This window comes from Akebia trifoliata, chromosome 6, assembly GCF_017979445.1.
Source record: "Akebia trifoliata isolate Shusen 1 chromosome 6, ASM1797944v1, whole genome shotgun sequence".
Classification (NCBI taxonomy): domain Eukaryota; kingdom Viridiplantae; phylum Streptophyta; class Magnoliopsida; order Ranunculales; family Lardizabalaceae; genus Akebia; species Akebia trifoliata.
In genome coordinates, this window is record NC_141380.1 from 24,792,977 (window position 1) to 24,811,091 (window position 18,115).

At 36.4% G+C, this 18,115-nt stretch overlaps 1 protein-coding gene and 1 long non-coding RNA gene across 2 annotated transcripts; both read left to right on the forward strand.

Annotated features, from left to right (window-relative positions):
- The first annotated feature begins 9,311 nt into the window (after positions 1–9,311).
- LOC147400479 (putative mediator of RNA polymerase II transcription subunit 26b) lies at positions 9,312–12,548 on the forward strand. Its single transcript, XM_086444598.1, has 3 exons — positions 9,312–9,418; positions 11,485–12,019; positions 12,492–12,548. The coding sequence occupies exons 1-3, from the start codon at positions 9,312–9,314 to the stop codon at positions 12,546–12,548; spliced, it is 699 nt and encodes a 232-aa protein (XP_086300724.1).
- Positions 12,549–16,805: 4,257 nt separating this feature from the next.
- On the forward strand, positions 16,806–17,471 carry LOC147400480 (uncharacterized). Its single transcript, XR_015179062.1, has 3 exons — positions 16,806–16,860; positions 17,029–17,114; positions 17,288–17,471. It is a non-coding gene; the product is annotated as an uncharacterized LOC147400480 (long non-coding RNA).
- The last annotated feature ends 644 nt before the right edge of the window (positions 17,472–18,115 follow it).

An 18,115-nucleotide genomic window follows, 5' to 3' on the forward strand; every position in this document is an offset into this window, starting at 1 on the left:
CCAATCCTCTTTTGTTTCTTGATTTTTGGTTATTTTGTTTTTGTTTAAGGGGTTGGTAGATTGTGTGGTGGAATGGGTTTCCAGGATGATTGGGTTGAAAATGAGAAGAGGATGGGGAGTTTAAAATGAGTGGATTAAAGGTCATATTGGCAGTGGGAACCTGAAATGGTGTCTAGGGTGGGTTTCAACAGAGTTTATATAGGGGCAAACGATCAAAAAGAACAAGGGCATAGAGTCTATGCACAGTGGACAGACCCATGGTGGTGTTGGGGAATCTGGGGCCTCAAATAGGGGTTCTGAGTTGGATTAGAAACCTAAGAAGGGATAGGGTAGGCTTATTGAACCTAAATGACATGAAGGAGATCAAAATAGGGGTTAATGAAGGTTTAGAGATTAAATGACTTGGTGAGGAAGATGAACCATAGCGAATGGCCTCGGATTGTAGAAGCGAATGTATTCGCTTGAGCTTTGCTCTTAGACTTAGCCAAATGTTCCCTTTAGATAAGGAAAACCACCATGCATTGCTCTGTCTATTGTCACATGTCACACCCATAAGTCCTCTACCCTCAAATATTCATCAATACCCTCGGCATTGTCTTGAATTCGACATCCTCTATTCACCCAAAACAATTACTAATGTCTAAAAAGCACACAGAGTCCCCTAGGAGAGATTAAAATACAGTTTGCTGTCATTACCACCACACATGCTGGTCTGTTGTTCTGTCTCAATGTGCCCATTACTCAAGATTGTTCAGTTTTGCTGTGTTGGAGATCTGAAATGGAAGGACCTAGTGCATTCTCTACTGTTGCTTAAGGTGTCCCCATTGGTACCCAAGGGTCAACTGTTCCAACTGCTCAGGACACCCAAACTCCCATTGTTATTGTTCTAAAGGTGTGGCCAGTGGACACCATTGGGTACGGGAAGGAGACTGAAGAGGAAGTGGCCAAGCCGAATGTTATCCAAGTTGTGAAAGAGGCCAGATGTTCCTCCTACTAACTATCATCCCAAAGGGGGCTAGAGTACAAGTAATAGAAAGGACGACCTTACTCTGGAACCAAACTGAAATAGAAAGGAATATTCTTCTTGAGATGGAGTATACTCAGAACTGGGAGTCCATGCAGTGGGCTAAATGGGTCATCAGTATCCTGAAGGACAAAGAGATGAAGAAAAGGTTGGCCGATACCGGGCTGATGATTGCAGTGGAGATAAGCATGAACGATGTCTACCACAACAAACCTGTATTGTCCTCGTTGGTTAAGCTGTCAAATATGGATGCACATATTCATATCAGCTAAGAAAGAGTTTTCTTTCACAGCGGAAGATACAATTAGATTGGCATGGCTTGTAGTAGGTAGAGAGGTGGCGTATGTGCCTGAGGCTGAGTTGGACGTTGTAAAAAAGGGAAAATGGTCCGCTTAAATAGCCTGAAAGATATGCTGAAGACAAAGGACCACGGGAAGCAATTATTGATGAACTGGAGGACTAAATATAGCCAATACTACTACCAGGAGTCCCAAATGGCCGCCTTCCTCATATACTTTCTCAATGTCTTTGTGGCCCCGGCCACTCCTGCCCGATGCCTCAACAGTACCATCTTCTCAGTAGTGGCATGGATACTGGAAGGAAAGGATGTCTATTTGGCCATGATGGTGCAACGTACTAAGCCTTTGATGATTTGCACGAAGATTTTGTTACTTGGGCTAGCAAGAGAGGCAATGGAGAAGAGCCTGCAAAGAAGGCCAATAGTGTGTACGGGCCCTTCTGGTTGTTGCAGTTGTAGGCGTAGCAAAGGTTCCCTGTCTAGATGGGGTTGTTTCGACGACAATTTACTACGGTGGTTGTTATGGTGACGAGAAATCGGCCAAGAGGAACACACTGCAATGCCTCAAATTGCTCAACGGAACACGAAACACGGAACTTGGTGTGGAGGTCATATGCCCAAAACAACTACAAAGCCGAACCATTGTTCTAGCCCTTGGACAAGGTGAGTGGAAAAGGGGTGGCCTGGCTCTATATCCACCGGATGGTCATGCCCAACTACCTGATTGGGATGCCTACGTATTCATTGGTCATAAGCAAACTAATAATGGATGACCGAGAAGTACATGTGGCCCACACCAGGTGGCCCTACAACTCGGGTATGACCAGGATGTTCCCTATCCTTTTAGAAGGGAGGAATCATTGACGACCAAATATTTGGAAAATGTATACTTTGGTTGCCCAGAGGTAGAGACAGTGAAATTTGCAATGGATGGCAGGGTTGGGTAAAGACCCCAGGGTATAATGGATACCTTCAGGATTACGTAAAGGCTCAGTGCTTCTCACTATGCCAGATCTTGAAAGCAAACTCAAGAGATGGCACTGGTGCTTAGAACACAGTTGGGAGAAGAGCCCAATAAAAGGGGCAAAAGAGGACAGCAAAGGCAACTATGGATAAAGAACCTAGCCAGAAGAAAAGAAAGCGGTTGAATCACGACAACTAGTTGACGAGCCGACGGATAGGTGAAGAAAATACTAATTTAGATATATATAAGGAAAAATGGAGTGAAATGGTCCTAAAATAGGTTAGAAAAATAAGACAGAGGACACGCCATTGACGCTCTGAAGCCATGTCACTCCATCGGGGGCTTAGGGTTTGTTTTTAAAAAATTTACAAGTTGTGCCTTCGTAACATTTCTCGAAGTCTTATCATGTATGATAAAATAAAATGACCTTATTATCACTTTAATTAATTATGTGTTTTTCTTCTATCTATTCTCTTCCCCAATCTACAATTGAATATTTGAATTGATGGATGAATACTAATTTGAAATTGCTTGTTGATTTACTAATCTCATCTAAATGACCTTATTGTACTCTTTTCACCTCATTATCATTTTGTACTTTCTCCATATAACTAAGAAAAAATGAGTTTTTCTTTTTCTTTTTTATATTCTTTCTTTTATAGTTCATTGCTACACGTGTTCATATATGGTATACACAAATTTCTTCAAGATGAAGAGTCATTTTATTAATGGTATTGATATTAAGGGCTAAGCAGTGAAAAGAAGCATCATCGAGAAAAAATTTCAATTTATTGTTTTTATTTTATCTTTTTATTATGGCTTGTGAGCAATTGGATATTGTTAATGTGGACTTTGATATTGTATGATTTTTCTAGATATTCTTTCATTGATGGATTTGGAGGTTGTACGCGATTTTATTTACTAATGATTTTGGGGTTGTTGAACAAGTCCCAAAATTACCCAACTTTGGTTGATCCGAGCTCAACCCGATTTTGAAGCTCAAGCTCATGTTAAGGTTAGATTAATTAACTCAGGCTCGATTGAACATGGGTTTACCTTCCGACCTACCCAACTCCACCCAAGTTGTAGTGTGAGATGGCTGGGTGTGTATGTTTTACAGCAGCTTATGTATAAAGTTTGGACATTCACACCTCTTGTTGTTATTTTTAGATCGTTCGTATGAACCACCTCCCCAACATTGCCAATGTTTCAGGGATAAAATGCAAATAAGGCTTTTGCTTGAGTATGTGGAGGATAAGGGTGAAGTGGATCCGACACTCCACTGAAACCAATTGGACGATCGTTCAGGGGACGTTGCAATAGTTAAGGGAAGACGAGGGAGCCCCATGAGAAAGATATAGAGAGGGAAAAAAAGAGAGAGATTTTGTGTGAGGGAGAAAATGGGAAAAGATCTAACCCCCTCTTTGATGCCCTAAAGCTATGTTTTATACACAAATGAACATAAAATTAGTAAAATCCCTTTTTCTCTCCAATGATTCATGATGTAGCAAATTTATTCTTAGATAAAAATATCGAATATTCAATTTATGTAGGTGTTCTCCCTCCTTTGATCCCAACCTTCTTTCCTCCTCTCTGCAATTCTCTTTAAATCATCTCAAAAGACAGTAGTGATGATGAGGCTTATTCTCGAGTTGTATTATCAACTAAGTTAAGGCTTTCACAACTCTCGTCTATGGGGTATTACTTCATCTTATCCAACCAATCTTCAAGAACAATACCATCATCACTACCCCATACCAATTTTCAAGAGAAGTAAGGAGAAAGAAAGAGAAAAAAAAAAGGAATCAAAAGATAAGAGAAGTGACTTGAGTTATTTTCCTTTGTTCCCGCCACAAGGGTGGTGGATCAAAATCCTCCTCCTCAAGTAACAGGATGGTCTCCCTGCAATGGAATTTTGCATGAAAAGAAATAAGATAGCAAAAGAGAAATGAGTCTCATGGCTTTAGATACATTATTGCACATTTTTAAGCTATGGTTACAAAATCAAATAAATAAAAAGAAACTTACAATGAATATGTCAGATAGTCAGTGAAAAAGATCCAATAAGCTCCTTGAAACTTTTATAGAATTTTGACAGAGTCTCTATTTTCTTGCTCTCAGAGAGAAAGTAACTTACAGTGAATATGCCAGATAGTCAGTGAAAAAGATCCAATAACATTGTTTAGGACCTCCCTATCTATAGATTTACAAGGGGATTATGTTACAAAAAATCCCTAGAAAAATATCAAAATATCCCTAAAAAGTTGTTTAACAAAACGAATGCCCATTCATTATTAATAGGGCGCTTGGATTTTTTTATGCTAATTCTTTTCTTGTGGAAGCTCAATCCTCTGTTCTCTCTTCCTTTATTTCCTTTGTTCGAGTGTTTTTCCAAATTTGTATCAATTTCAAACACCAAATGAAGTGGGACCAAAGTAACCTACAACATAAAGTCCCCTTGATGTTTACCTCGTAGAGAAGAGCTCACGGGTGAGCATCACAACCAAAAGCCCACCGTCTGATCAGAATGTCCTCAAATCAGCGAAGATATTGGCAACAGAATTGTAAAAGGGGGAAAGCGAATGGACACTTGCTTAACCATTCAGTGTGTCTTATGAGGATGCTTAAATGCCTTTAAAAGGGGGAAAATGCTTCATTTCGTTCTTTACTGTTTCAAAACTCCCATGCATTTAACCTCTTGCACTCTCAAACAAACCCAGAAGTTCTACAGATCGTTCGAGTATTCCAAAACCTCTTTAGTGCATCAATCTGTTAAAGTAAGTCTCCCATTCCTCTTCTGTTTCTTGATTTTTGGTTATTTTGTTTTTGTTTAGGGGGTTGGTAAATTGTATGGTGGAATGGGTTCTGAGTTTGATTAGAAACCTAAGAAGGGATAGCGAATGGCCTCTGATTGTGGAAGTAAATGGCCATTTTCTGAAAAAAGCGAATAGAAAATAATGATGTAGTACATCTAAAAGAGAATGTATTCGCTTGAGCTTGGCCTAAAAAATGGTAAGTGTCAAAATAAATGATGTGCATTTGCTTTGCTCCTAGACTTAGCCAAATGTTCCCTTTGCTGGTTTTTTCTGAATCTTTTAAATTTTCCTTCTTTTCTAAATTTTCCTTCTTTTTTAAATTCACATACACCCAAAACCTATTTTTCCCTTGATAACAAAATTAAAGATGCTTTGCACAGCACTGTCTTTGTACCTGGAGTAGGATAAACCCTCAGAGGGAAAACCACCATGCATTGCTCTGTCTATTGTCACATGTCACACCCATAAGTCCTCTACCCTCAAATATTCATCAGTACCCTCGGCATTGTATTGAATTCGACATCCTCTGTTCACCCAAAACAATTACTATAGTCTAAAAAGCACACAGAGTCCCCTAGGAGAGATTAAAATACAGTTTGCTGTCACTACCACCACACATGCTGGTCTATTGTTCTGTCTCAATGTGCCCATTACTCATGATTGTTCTGTTTTGCTGTGTTGTAGATCTGAAATGGAAGGACCTAGTGCATTCTCTACTTTTGCTTAAGGTGTCCCCATTCTTACCCAAGGGTCAGCTGCTCCAACTGCTCTGGACACCCAAGCTCCTATTGTTATTCTTCCAAAGGTGTAGTCAGAGAACACCATCGTGTATGGGAAGGAGACTGAAGTGGAAGTGGCCAAACCGATTGCTATCCAAGTTGTGAAAGGGGCCAGATGTTGCTCCACTAACTATCATCCCCAAGGGGGCTAGTGTACAAGTAATAGAAAGGATAACCTTACTCGGGGACCGACCTGAAATAGAAAGGAATATTCTTATTGAGATGGAGTATACTCAGAACTGGGAGGCCATGCAGTGGGCTCAATGGGTTATCAGGACCCTGAAGGACGAGGAGATGAAGAAAAGGTTGGCTGATCCCGGGCTGATGATTGCAGGGGAGACAACCATGAACGATGTCTACCACAACAAACCTCTACTGGCCTTGTTGGTTGAGCTATCGAATCTGGACACACACATTCATATCAGCTAAGAATGAGCTTTCTTTCACTGCGGAAGATACAATTAGATTGGCATGGCTTCTATTAGGTAGAGAGGTGGTGTATGTGCCTAAGGCCGAGTTGGACATAGTGGGAAAAAGGGAAAATGATCTTCTTAAATGGCCCGAAAGAGATGCTGAAGACAAAGAAGGACCATGGGAAGCAATCATTGATGAACTGGAGGACTAAATATAGCCAATACTACGACCAGGAGTCCCAAATGGCCGCCTTCCTCATATTCCTCATATACTTTCTCAACGTCTTTGTGGGCCCGGCCACTCCTGCCTGATGCATTAACAGTACCATCTTCTCAATAGTGTCACAGATATTGGTAGGAAAGGATGTCTGTTTGACCAACTTGATGGTGGCACAATTGTACTAAGCCTTAGACGATTTGCACGTAGATTTTGTTACTCGGGCTAGCAAGAGAGACAATAATAGAGAAGAGCTTTCAAAGAAGGCCAAGAGTGTATACAAGCCCTTCTGGGTGTTGCAGCTATAGGCGTATCAAAGGTTTCCAGACTTGGCCCTTGGCTAGTAAATGGGGTGGTTTCAAAGACAATTTACTAGGGTTGTTGTTATGGTGACGACAAATCGGCCAAGAGGAACACACTGCAATGCCTCCAATGGCTCAATAGAATACGGAACTTAGTGTAGAGGTTGTATGCCAAAAACAACTACAAAGTCGAACCATTGTTCAAGCCCTTAGAGAAGCTGAGTGGAAAGGGGGTGGCTTAGCTCTATATCCATCGGATGGTCATACTTTACTACCGGATTGGGATGCCTACGTATTCGTTGGTCATAAGCAAACGAATAATGAATGATCGGGCAGTACATGTGACGTATAACCCACACCAGGTAGCTCTACAACTCCGGTATGACCAGGATGTTCCCTATGCTTTTAGAAGGGAGGAATCATTGACGACCAAATATTTGAAGAAGGTATACTTCAATAGCCCAGAGGTAGAGACGGTGAAAGTTGCAACGGACAACAGGGTTGGGGGATAATGGATATCTTCAGCATCACGTAAAGACTCAGTGCTTCTCCCTGTCTTGGATCTTGAAAGGAAACTCAAGAGATGGCACTGGTGCTTAGAACATCCCTACTCACACCTCATGGACGTTGAAAGGAAGCTATTTGGTAACCGATCAAGTAATGGATTGGGGTGTGATGTAAAGGTTGCTGGGAGACCAAGATTTTTTGGGAACTTGAAGATGTAGACGATATTGATTTCGAGGTCAAAGAAGAAGAAACCAAAAAGCAGGCTGAAGAGGAAGAGAGAGACAAGAAGTAAAAAAAGGTAAAAACTCAGGCTATTGCAGGGTTTGAGGATGAGGAGGTGGAAGAAGGGAGAAGAGCCCAATAATGGGGCAAAAGAGGCCAGCAAAGGTGACTATGGCCAAAGAGCCTAGCCAAAAGAAAAGAAAGAAAGTGGTTGAAGCACTACAACTAGTTGACGAGCCGATGGAGAGGTAAAGAAAGTAATAATTTATATATATATTTATATAGATACATGTGCTTGAAAGGAAAAATGGAGTGACATGGTCCTAAAATAGGTTAGAAAAATAAGTAAGATAGAGGATAGTTCATTGACGCTTTGAAGCCATGTCAATCCATTGGGGCTAAGGTTTTGTGTTTAAAATTTTTAAAAGTTGTGTCTTTGTTTAATTATTTTGTATATATATTTTTTTTAAATGATCTCGCTCAATAAAATTTGGCCTATCACCTCGCTCAAAAATTTCTCAATTTTTAAAAAGATATTTTTCAAATTTATCTAAGAAAAAATATTTTTTATTTGTTTTATGACAGTTTTAACATATTGTTTAGTGTAAGGTTGATGATGATTGCTGGAGGAACTATTTTAAGAGTGCTCCTCAGGATTCAGACATCTTTGAGGTTATCGAATATGGAATCCTCATAGCTGCTTTGGATTGGCCCAACAAATTCAAGAGTCAAAGAGCTCAAGTTGTGGAAAGGTTGTACTCTTCTTCAATTCATCATCATTTTGAATTAGCAGAGGTAGTAGGAGATGGAGATGAAGATAAATATATTGGAGGAGGGTTTAATAACAGTACCAAGGGTTTTGATATTGGAAGTGATAGTAGACAATAATAGGCATATCAAAGGTTCCCTGACTTGGCCCTTGGCTAGTAGATGGGGTTGTTTCGAAGACAATTTACTAGGGTTGTTGTTATCGTGACGAGAAATTGGCCAAGAGGAACACACGGCAATGCCTCCAATGGCTCAACGGAATATGGAACTTAGTGTGGAGGTCGAATGCCCAAAACAACTACAAAGTCAAACCATTGTTCAAGCCCTTGGAGAAGGTGAGTGGAAAGGGGGTGGCCTAGCTCTATATCCATCGGATGGTCATACTCGACTACCTGATTGGGATGCCTACGTATTCGTTGGTCATAAGCAAACGAATAATGAATGACCAGGCAGTGCATGTGACGTATAACCCACACCAGGTAGCTCTACAACTCCGGTATGACCAGGATGTTCCCTATGCTTTTAGAAGGGAGGAATCATTGACGACCAAATATTTGAAGAAGGTATACTTCGATTGCCCAGAGGTAGAGACGGTGAAAGTTGCAACAGACGGCAAGGTTGGGGTAAAGACCCCAGGGTATAATGGATATCTTCAGCATCACGTAAAGACTCAGTGCTTCTCCATGTCTTGGATCTTGAAAGGAAACTCAAGAGATGGCACTGGTGCTTAGAACATCCTTACTCACACCTCATGGACGTTGAAAGGAAGCTATTTGGTAACTGATCAAGTAATGGATTGGGGCGTGATGTAAAGGTTGCTGGGAGACCAAGATTTTTTGGGAACTTGAAGATGTAGATGATATTGATTTCGAGGTCAAAGAAGAAGAAACTAAAAAGCAGGCTGAAGAGGAAGAGAGAGACAAGAAGTAAAAAAAGGTAAAAACTCAGGCTATTGCAGGGTTTGAGGATGAGGAGGTGGAAGAAGGGAGAAGAGCCCAATAATGGGGCAAAAGAGGCCAGCAAAGGTGACTATGGCCAAAGAGCCTAGCCAGAAGAAAAGAAAGAAAGTGGTTGAAGCACTGCAACTAGTTGACAAGCCGATGGAGAGGTAAAGAAAGTAATTATATATATATATATATATATATATATATATATATATATATATATATATATATATAATATATATATATATATATATATATATATATATATATGGGGGCGGTTCAAGGGCCATATATAAAAACATATGAAAAAACAATGGTTTTTGAAAATAATGGTTAGAGGTTTTGGATTGAGCTGATTTTTTGCAAGGATGGTCACCATGAAGAAAAGATCATCCTCCCAAAAAATCAGCTCAATCAGAAACTTCTAAATTCATCAAAAGTGATCTACAAATTAGTGACAAAAATTGGCAAAAAATCGACGGTCCACATTCTAAATCACTTTTAATGGGGTTAGAAGTTTCAGATTGCACTGATTTTTTTTTCGGATGATCTTCCCATCATAGAGATCATCCTCACAAAAAATCAGCTCGATCTGAAATTTCTAACCCATATTTTAAAATTTTATTAATGTTACATTGTTTTTACATATTTTTCTCATATGGCCCTTGAACCTAACCCTATATATATATAGGGAGCGGTTCGGCAGCCCTAAAGTTTGCCAAGTTTTGTGCCAAACATTTTTTGTAAATCACTTTTGATGGGGTTAGAAGTGTTGGAATATAATGATTTTTTGTGAGGATGATCTCTACGGTGAAGAGATCATCCTCACAAAAAATCAGCTCATTTTGAAACTTCTAACCCTAGTTTACAAGTTGAAGAATCATGGACCGTCCAATTTTTGTAAATAACTTTTGATGGGGTTAGAAGTTTTGGAATAGGCTGAGTTTTTGTGAGGATGATCTCCTCACCATAGAGATCATCCTCACAAAAAATCAGCTCATTCCAAAGCTTCTAACCCATATTTTGAAAAATGTTTGGCACCAAACTTGGCAAACTTCAGGGCTGCTGAACCGTCCCCATATATATATATATATATATATATATATATATATATATGGGTCCCGTCGAGCAACAAACATTTTGACAAACTTTTTTCAAAACATGGGTTAGAGGTCTTGGAATGGGCTGATTTTTGGTGAGGATGATCTCTACGGTGAGGAGATCATCCTCACCAAAAATCAGCTCATTCCAAAACTTCTAGCCCCAGTTTACAAGTTGAAAAATCGTGGACTGTCCATTTTTTGTAAACCATTTTTGATGGGGTTAGAAGTTTTGGAATGGGCTGATTTTTGGTGATGATGATCTCCTCACCATAGAGATCATCCTCACCAAAAATCAGCCCATTCCAAAACCTCTAATCCATGTTTTGAAAAATGTTTTGCCAAAATATTTGCTGTTGAACATTTCCCTATATATATATATGGGGGCGGTTCAAGGGCCATATGAGAAGACATATGAAAAAACTTTCGTTTTTCAAAGTAAGAGTTAGAGGTTTTGGATTGAGCATATTTTTTGCAAGGATGGTCACTATGATGAAAAGATCATCCTCACAAAGATTCAGCTCAATCAGAAACTTCTAAATCCATCAAAAGTGATTTACAAATTAGTGATAAAAATTGGTAAAAAATCGACGGTCCACATTCTAAATCACTTTTAATGGGGTTAGAAGTTTCAGATTGGGCTGATTTTTTTTATTTTTTGGATGATCTTCCCATCATAGAGATCATCCTCACAAAAAATCAGCTCAATCCAAAATTTCTAACCCATATTTTAAAATTTTATTAAAAACGAAAGTTTTTACATATGTTTTCTCATATGGCCCTTGAACCTGACCCTATATATATATATATATATATACATGTGCGTGAAAGGAAAAATGGAGTGACATGGTCCTAAAATAGTTTAGAAAAATAAGTAAGATAGAGGATAGTTCATTGACGCTTTGAAGCCATGTCAATCCATCGGGGCTTAGGTTTTGTTTTTAAAAATTTTAAAAGTTTTGTCTTCGTTTAATTATTTTATAAATTTTTTTTTATAAATGATTTCGCTAAAAAATTTCTCAATTTTTAAAAAGATATTTTTCAAATTTATCTACGAAAAAATATTTTTTGTCTGTTTTATGACAGTTTTAACATATTGTTTAGTGTAAGGTTGATGATGTTCACTGGAGGAACTATTTTAAGAGTGCTCCTCAAGATTCAGACATCTTTGAGGTTATCGAATATGGAATCCTCATAGCTGCTTTGGATTGGCCCAACAAATTCAAGAGTCAAAGAGCTCAAATTGTGGAAAGGTTGTACTCTTGTTCAATTCATCATCATTTTGAATTAGCAACAGTAGTAGGAGATGGAGATGAAGATAAAAATATTGGAGGAGGGTTTAATAACAGTACCAAGGGTTTTGATATTGGAAGTGATAGTAGTAGTAGTGCTGTTTCTGATGGTGATGGAAGGAAAGATATTAGTGCCCTTCAGATTGATGATGAGAAGAATGTGAAGACATCAAGCAATATTAATGACCACTTTGTTAAAGAGGCCACAACATCGAAGGAGGAGATTAAGGATGAGACTTTGATTGTTGAGGAGTATCTGAGGATCAAAGAGCGTCTTCTTCTTTCCAATAATAAACTTGAGGGTTGCCTCTTTACATTACTACTAGCTAGTTTTAATAATTCTGTTCTTGGTTCTCTAGAAGGATTCAATTGCGTATTCTCAAGGTTGGGATTTATTTTTATTTTTTGGCGGAATTTCTATTGAAATATTGAGTTTGGTTTTAAGAAGTTTTCCATTTTAGGGCTTTGTTTGGTTAGATTTGAAACTCTGTTATTAAATGGAGGATTTAATTTATTTACTTTGGTCTACACTTTCCATATTCTTTTGTTGGTTCTGATTAAATAAGCAATTTACCCTCTGATGGGTTGGTGATGGAATCATTATTAAGGAGGCTTCAATTGATGGCTATCTCTATCCACACTCTTTAGGTTTGAATTCTCAACCGAAACTTTTGTTAAAAATGTTGTTTCGTGATGTGGGTTTGATTTTTTATTCATGTTTTAAGAAATTGGATTCTCTCATTTTCTTCTTTCATTCCTTCCTTGATGTCTGGAGAAGTTAGTGGACTACTACTCATGCATGCATGGAGTTCCTTTAATTAATTTTCTGATGATTTAATTTGCAGGATACAAAAATTAGAAAGGTTGTTAATTCTCTTTGGAAGAAGCACAAATCAGAGTAGATTCGTAACATTTCTCAAGCTCTTATCATGTATGATCAAATAAAATGACCTTATTATCACTTTAATTAATTGCATGTATTTGTTCTATTCATTCTCTTCTCCAAATTGAATATTTGAATTGAATGATGGATAATAATATGAAATTGCTTGTTGATTTACTAATTTAATATTAATGACCTTATTGTACTCTTCTTCACCTCATCATCATTTTGTACGCTTCTTCCTATAATAAGGAAAAAAATAAAAATGGTTTTTTTTTTTTTCTTTTTGAGTCCATTGCCACACATGTTCATATATGGTGCACAAATTTCTTCAAAATGAAGAGTCATTATTAATGGTATTGATATCAAGGGTTGTTGAACAAGTCATTTTCAATTTATCTTATTATTATGGCTTGTGAGCAATTGGATATTATTAATGTGGACTTTGATTTAGTATGATTTTTCTAGGTATTCTTTCATTGATGGATTTGGAGATTGTATGATTTAGGGTTGTTGAACAAGTCCAACCGAACTTTGGTTGACCCGAGCTCTACCTGATTTTGAAGCTCAAGCTCAAGCTAAGGTTGGATAAACTAACTTAGGTCCGATTTTGTTGTTTTGGATACTCACTTTAGGAGCAGAACCATATGATACAGATGCAGCAATCATTAAATGAAATGGATCAAATATTATCGACCATCCTAGTGGATCCAAATATCATCAATTAGGAATCCAATCCGAATCATAATTTTGAACTTGTCAAATTGAATCAAAAATCAATTGAATGGACTCACTCAAGTGGATTTTGTGGTTAAAATGCAGTCAAAAGTTTGATGGAATCACCTTCTCAAGTCAATTCCAAAATTATTGAGTCAACTCAGCAGTTTATATTAGTCAACTTGAAACTGCAACGAATCAAGTAAAAAACTCAACAAAATTATTTTTAAAATATTGACTCGTCCAGTTTGATTCCCAAATTTTGGACTTGACTCGACTCAATGGGCATTCTAGTTGAGTTGAGTTTTGACACTATGCAACGCTAGGTATTATAATTTGAACTAACAATATCCGTACTTAAATTTGGGGTTAAAATTGAATTGGAATTGGGTATATATGACTCGAGAAATAGGGCATGATAATCACGCCAAGGATAATTTCTAATTGTTGGATTTTATGCCAATCCTAGTTAAGTGGATTTTTTATTTATTTTGTCAAAAAACGTTACGAATCAAACTAATAAGAATTACTAATCAATGATGATTTACGGTTTGTTTGTTTGGGCTTTTTTTTGCTCTTGCGGATTTTAAATGAAGTCCAAAACAACTCTTAATGAAAGTTATCCAAGAGAGATTTCTTCGAATGACTTTTGCGTGAAGCCAAAAACGTAAAACTACTCAAGTGTAATTATCAAAATATCTTTCATCTTTAATTAAATTTTCAATCAAACTTTACCTTTAAAAAACGAAAGGAGATTATCAAAATATCCATCATCTTCCAAAATACCCATCATCTTTACCAAAATACCTTTCATCTTTAATCAAATTTCCTATCAAATTTAACCTTAAAAAGCAAAAGAAGATTACTAAAATATTTTCCAAAATACTTTTCCTCTTTATCAAAATACCCTTTATCTTTAATCAAATTTTCAATCAAACTTAATCTTAAAAAATGAAAGGAGATTACCAAAATACCTTTCATCTTTACCAAAATACTCTTTATTTTTAATTAAATTTTAATCAAATTTTACTTTAAAAAATAAAATGAGATTACCAAAATACCCTTCATCTTCCAAAATACCATTCATCTTTAATTAAATTTCTAACCAAACTTAACCTTATATAATAAAAAAGAATTATCAAAATACCTTTTATCCTTACCAAAATATTCTTCATCTTTAATCAAATTTAACCTTAAAATACATAAGATAATTATCAAAATATCCTTCATTTTTAATCAAATTTTCAACCAAATTTAATCTTAAATCTTAAAAAAAATAAAAAGGGATTATCAAAATATCCTTCATCTTCACCAAAACACCCTTCAATGACCCTAAAGTTTGCCAAACATTATGCAAAGCACTTTTCAAAACATGAGTTAGAAGCTTTGGAATGAGCTGATTTTTTGTGAGGATGATCTCTACAGTGAAGAGATCATTCTCTCTAAAAATCAGCTCATTTTGAACTTTCTAACCCTAGTTTACAAATTGAAGAATCGTTGACCGTCCAATTTTTATAAATCACTTTTGATAGGGTTAGAAGTTTTAGAATATGCTGATTTTTGGTGAGGATGATCTCCTCATCATAGAGATCATCCTCACAAAAAATCAGCTCATTCCAAAACTTTTAACCTATGTTTTGAAAAATGTTTGGCACAATGTTTTGCAAACTTTATGGTTGTTGAACCGCTCCCATATATATATGGGAAATGTTCAGCAACAAACATTTTGCAAAACATGGGTTAGAGGTTTTAGAATGGGCTGATTTTTGGTGAGGATGATCTCTATGATGAGGAGATCATCATCACCAAAAATCAGCCCATTCCAAAACTTCTAACCCCATCAAAAATAGTTTACAAAAAATGGACGGTCCACGATTTTTTAACTTGTAAATTGGGTCTAGAAGTTTTGGAATGAGTTTATTTTTTGTGAGGATGATCTCCTCACCATAGAGATCATCCTCACCAAAAATCAGCCCATTCCAAAACCTCTAACCCATGTTTTGAAAAATGTTTTGCCAAAATGTTTGTTGCTGAACGGGACCCTATATATATAATAACAAACACGTAGTGTGTTGGTCCAAAAACTTTAAACATTTAAGCCATTTTCAATGGGCCCAAGGGAGAAATACATATTAACTAAGATGTATTGGATGTTGGATGGTCCTTGAAACACCGCACTAACATTATCATTAAGATGTAACTAAGATGTATTAGATATTGGAGGCCCTAAAGAGAGTCAAACATTGTGCCAAAATTTTTTCAAAATGGGGGTTAGAAGTTTTAGAATGGATTGATTTTTGGTGCAGATGATTTCCTCATCATATAGGTCATCCTCACAAAAATTAAGCCCATTCTGAAACCTCTAACTTGAAAAATGTTTGACACAATGTTTAGCTCTCTTTAGGGCCTCCGAACACCACCCATATATATAATAACAAGCACTTATTGTGTGTGGGTCAAGAAAATTTAAACATTTAAGTCATTTTCAATGGGCTCAAAGGAGAAATGCATATTAAGTAAAGATGTATTGGATGTAGGATGGCCCTTGAAACACGCAGTAATATTATCATTAAGACGTAACTACTTTGAGACTGCTCCTCATCATTCTATTATCTTTTAAGTGCACCAACGGATAAAAAAGCGACTTTCTATTTTCGTTGGTACTTTCTTGGAAAGCGCAGATTAGAAACTTTATTCTGCTTTTCTCACTCTTAACTAACAAAAACAAAAAAATCTGAGATTGAGACACAAAGTCACTCTCTCCTCTCGTCTCCTCTTGTGCTCTTGCTCTGTTCCAGCTCTGTTTCCATTTTTTTTTCTCGATTGCAATTCTCTCCATTAGGGTTTTTATTTTTTATCTTAAAATAACTGTTGCACGCGGTGCTGAGAAATTAATGGCTACTCATTTTGGGTATCTTGACGATAACTGGCGAAACCATTTTAAGACGATGGATAGTTGGCGTAACTTCTTTAAGACTGCTCCTCATGATTCTGATATCTTTGAGGTTATCAAATATGGAATCTACGTCGCTGCTTTGGATTGGCCAAACAAATTCAGGACTCAAAGGGATGATATCGCTGAGTTACTTGGGTTTAACACTAACACTATTGTTTCCTCTGCCTCTGATGGTGATGATGATAGTGAAAACTGTACTGATGATCAATATGAGAGTGATCATGATGATGATGATGCTGATGATGAGAAGAAGAAGAACGTGAAACAATCAATTGTTGAACAAGTGACGACATCATCAAAGGAGGAGAATATTAAAAATGAACGTTCAATGGTTGAGGAGATCAAAGATCAGCTTCTTCTTCATCTTCTATCCAAAAATAATGATGATAAGGTTTCCTAGTAATCTCTTAATTAATAATTAACATTACTTCTACTTTAATTTTACTAATTATTAAGTTCTCAATGGTTGGTTAGAAAGAAAAGAGTCAATGGTTCGATGTTTGCTTGGTTACGTATATATTTCAATTATTATTATTTTTTTTATTTTTAAGTTTGTTGGTTCTAACTTCTAACTGGTTGTTGCTTACAGTCTGATGGGATATTGTTAAAATCATTAAGGAGGCTTCAATTGATGGAACTCCCTTACGATACTCTCAAGGTTCGAATTATAATCTAATATATATGTTACTTGTAGTTAATCCCCAACTAATTAAAATTTTTGTATATCCTTTTAATTAATTTCCTTCTGATTCTGAGGTAGTGGACACTACTTCTCATATACACAATGGAGTTCTTTTAATTAATTTTATGATGATTTAATTTGCAGGATACAAAGATTGGAAAGGTTGTTAATTCTCTCCGGAAGAAGGACAAATCTAAGCAGATTCGTAACATTTGTCGAACTCTTATCATGTATGAGATATTATTATCACTTTATTTAATTAATAGGTTATACATGCCATGCTACTTAATTTAACGGACTACATTAGCTAATTAACAAATTCTACTTTTGTGTATCAATTCATTTTTTGAAAATTCTTGAGTTGTTTTTTTTTTTTTATTAACTTTAAATTTGAATATTGCAGTGGGTGGAGGAAAGTGGTAGACAAATGGATCGAGGCTACACCAACTATTATATCGGATTGTGTTGTCGATTCTTCTAATAAAACCTCATCTCTTGTTGACAAAGAAAGGGTTTCTAATTGTCAAAATCACTTGGAATATGATAAAAAAGACCTTGTTAATACTATAGAGCTCTCTCAGCCTCAGCCTAAGGTAGTAGTAATCATAGTTTTTCTTCATATATTAATTATAATTATTCAAAGTACAAATTAATGACTAAATTCTATTTTTGTTATGTGTGATCATAAGAATGATGATGAAAGGAAAGATACCAATGATAAAAAGAATGATGATCATGATCATGGTCATGAGAAGAACGTGAAACGAGAGATCACGACATCAAAGGATGAGAGTTTGAATATTATTGGGGAGGTTCTGAGGATCAAAGAGCATCTTCTTCTGTCCAATAATAAAGACGAGGTTTGTCTCTTTACAAATATATTAACTAGTACATATTTTCAAAAATATTCTCCATGTTTGTTTGGTTACAATTTGAAATTTTGTTGTTTATGTATCGAAGATTTTATTATCTTTTGCCTACGTACTTACATAATTTTTTGAATTTAATTTTGGTTGGTTCTAATTTTTTGCTGGTTGTTGCTAACAGTCTAATAATGGGGTGTTGTTGGAATCATTAAAGAGACTTCAATTAATGGTTATCTCTGTCCAGACCCTCCAGGTTTGAATCCTTAATTAAAACTAAAACTTTTGTTACAAACAAATCTTGTTTGTTGATTAGGATTGGTTTGAATTGTATTCATTATTTTAAGAAATTGGATTGGATTCTTTAA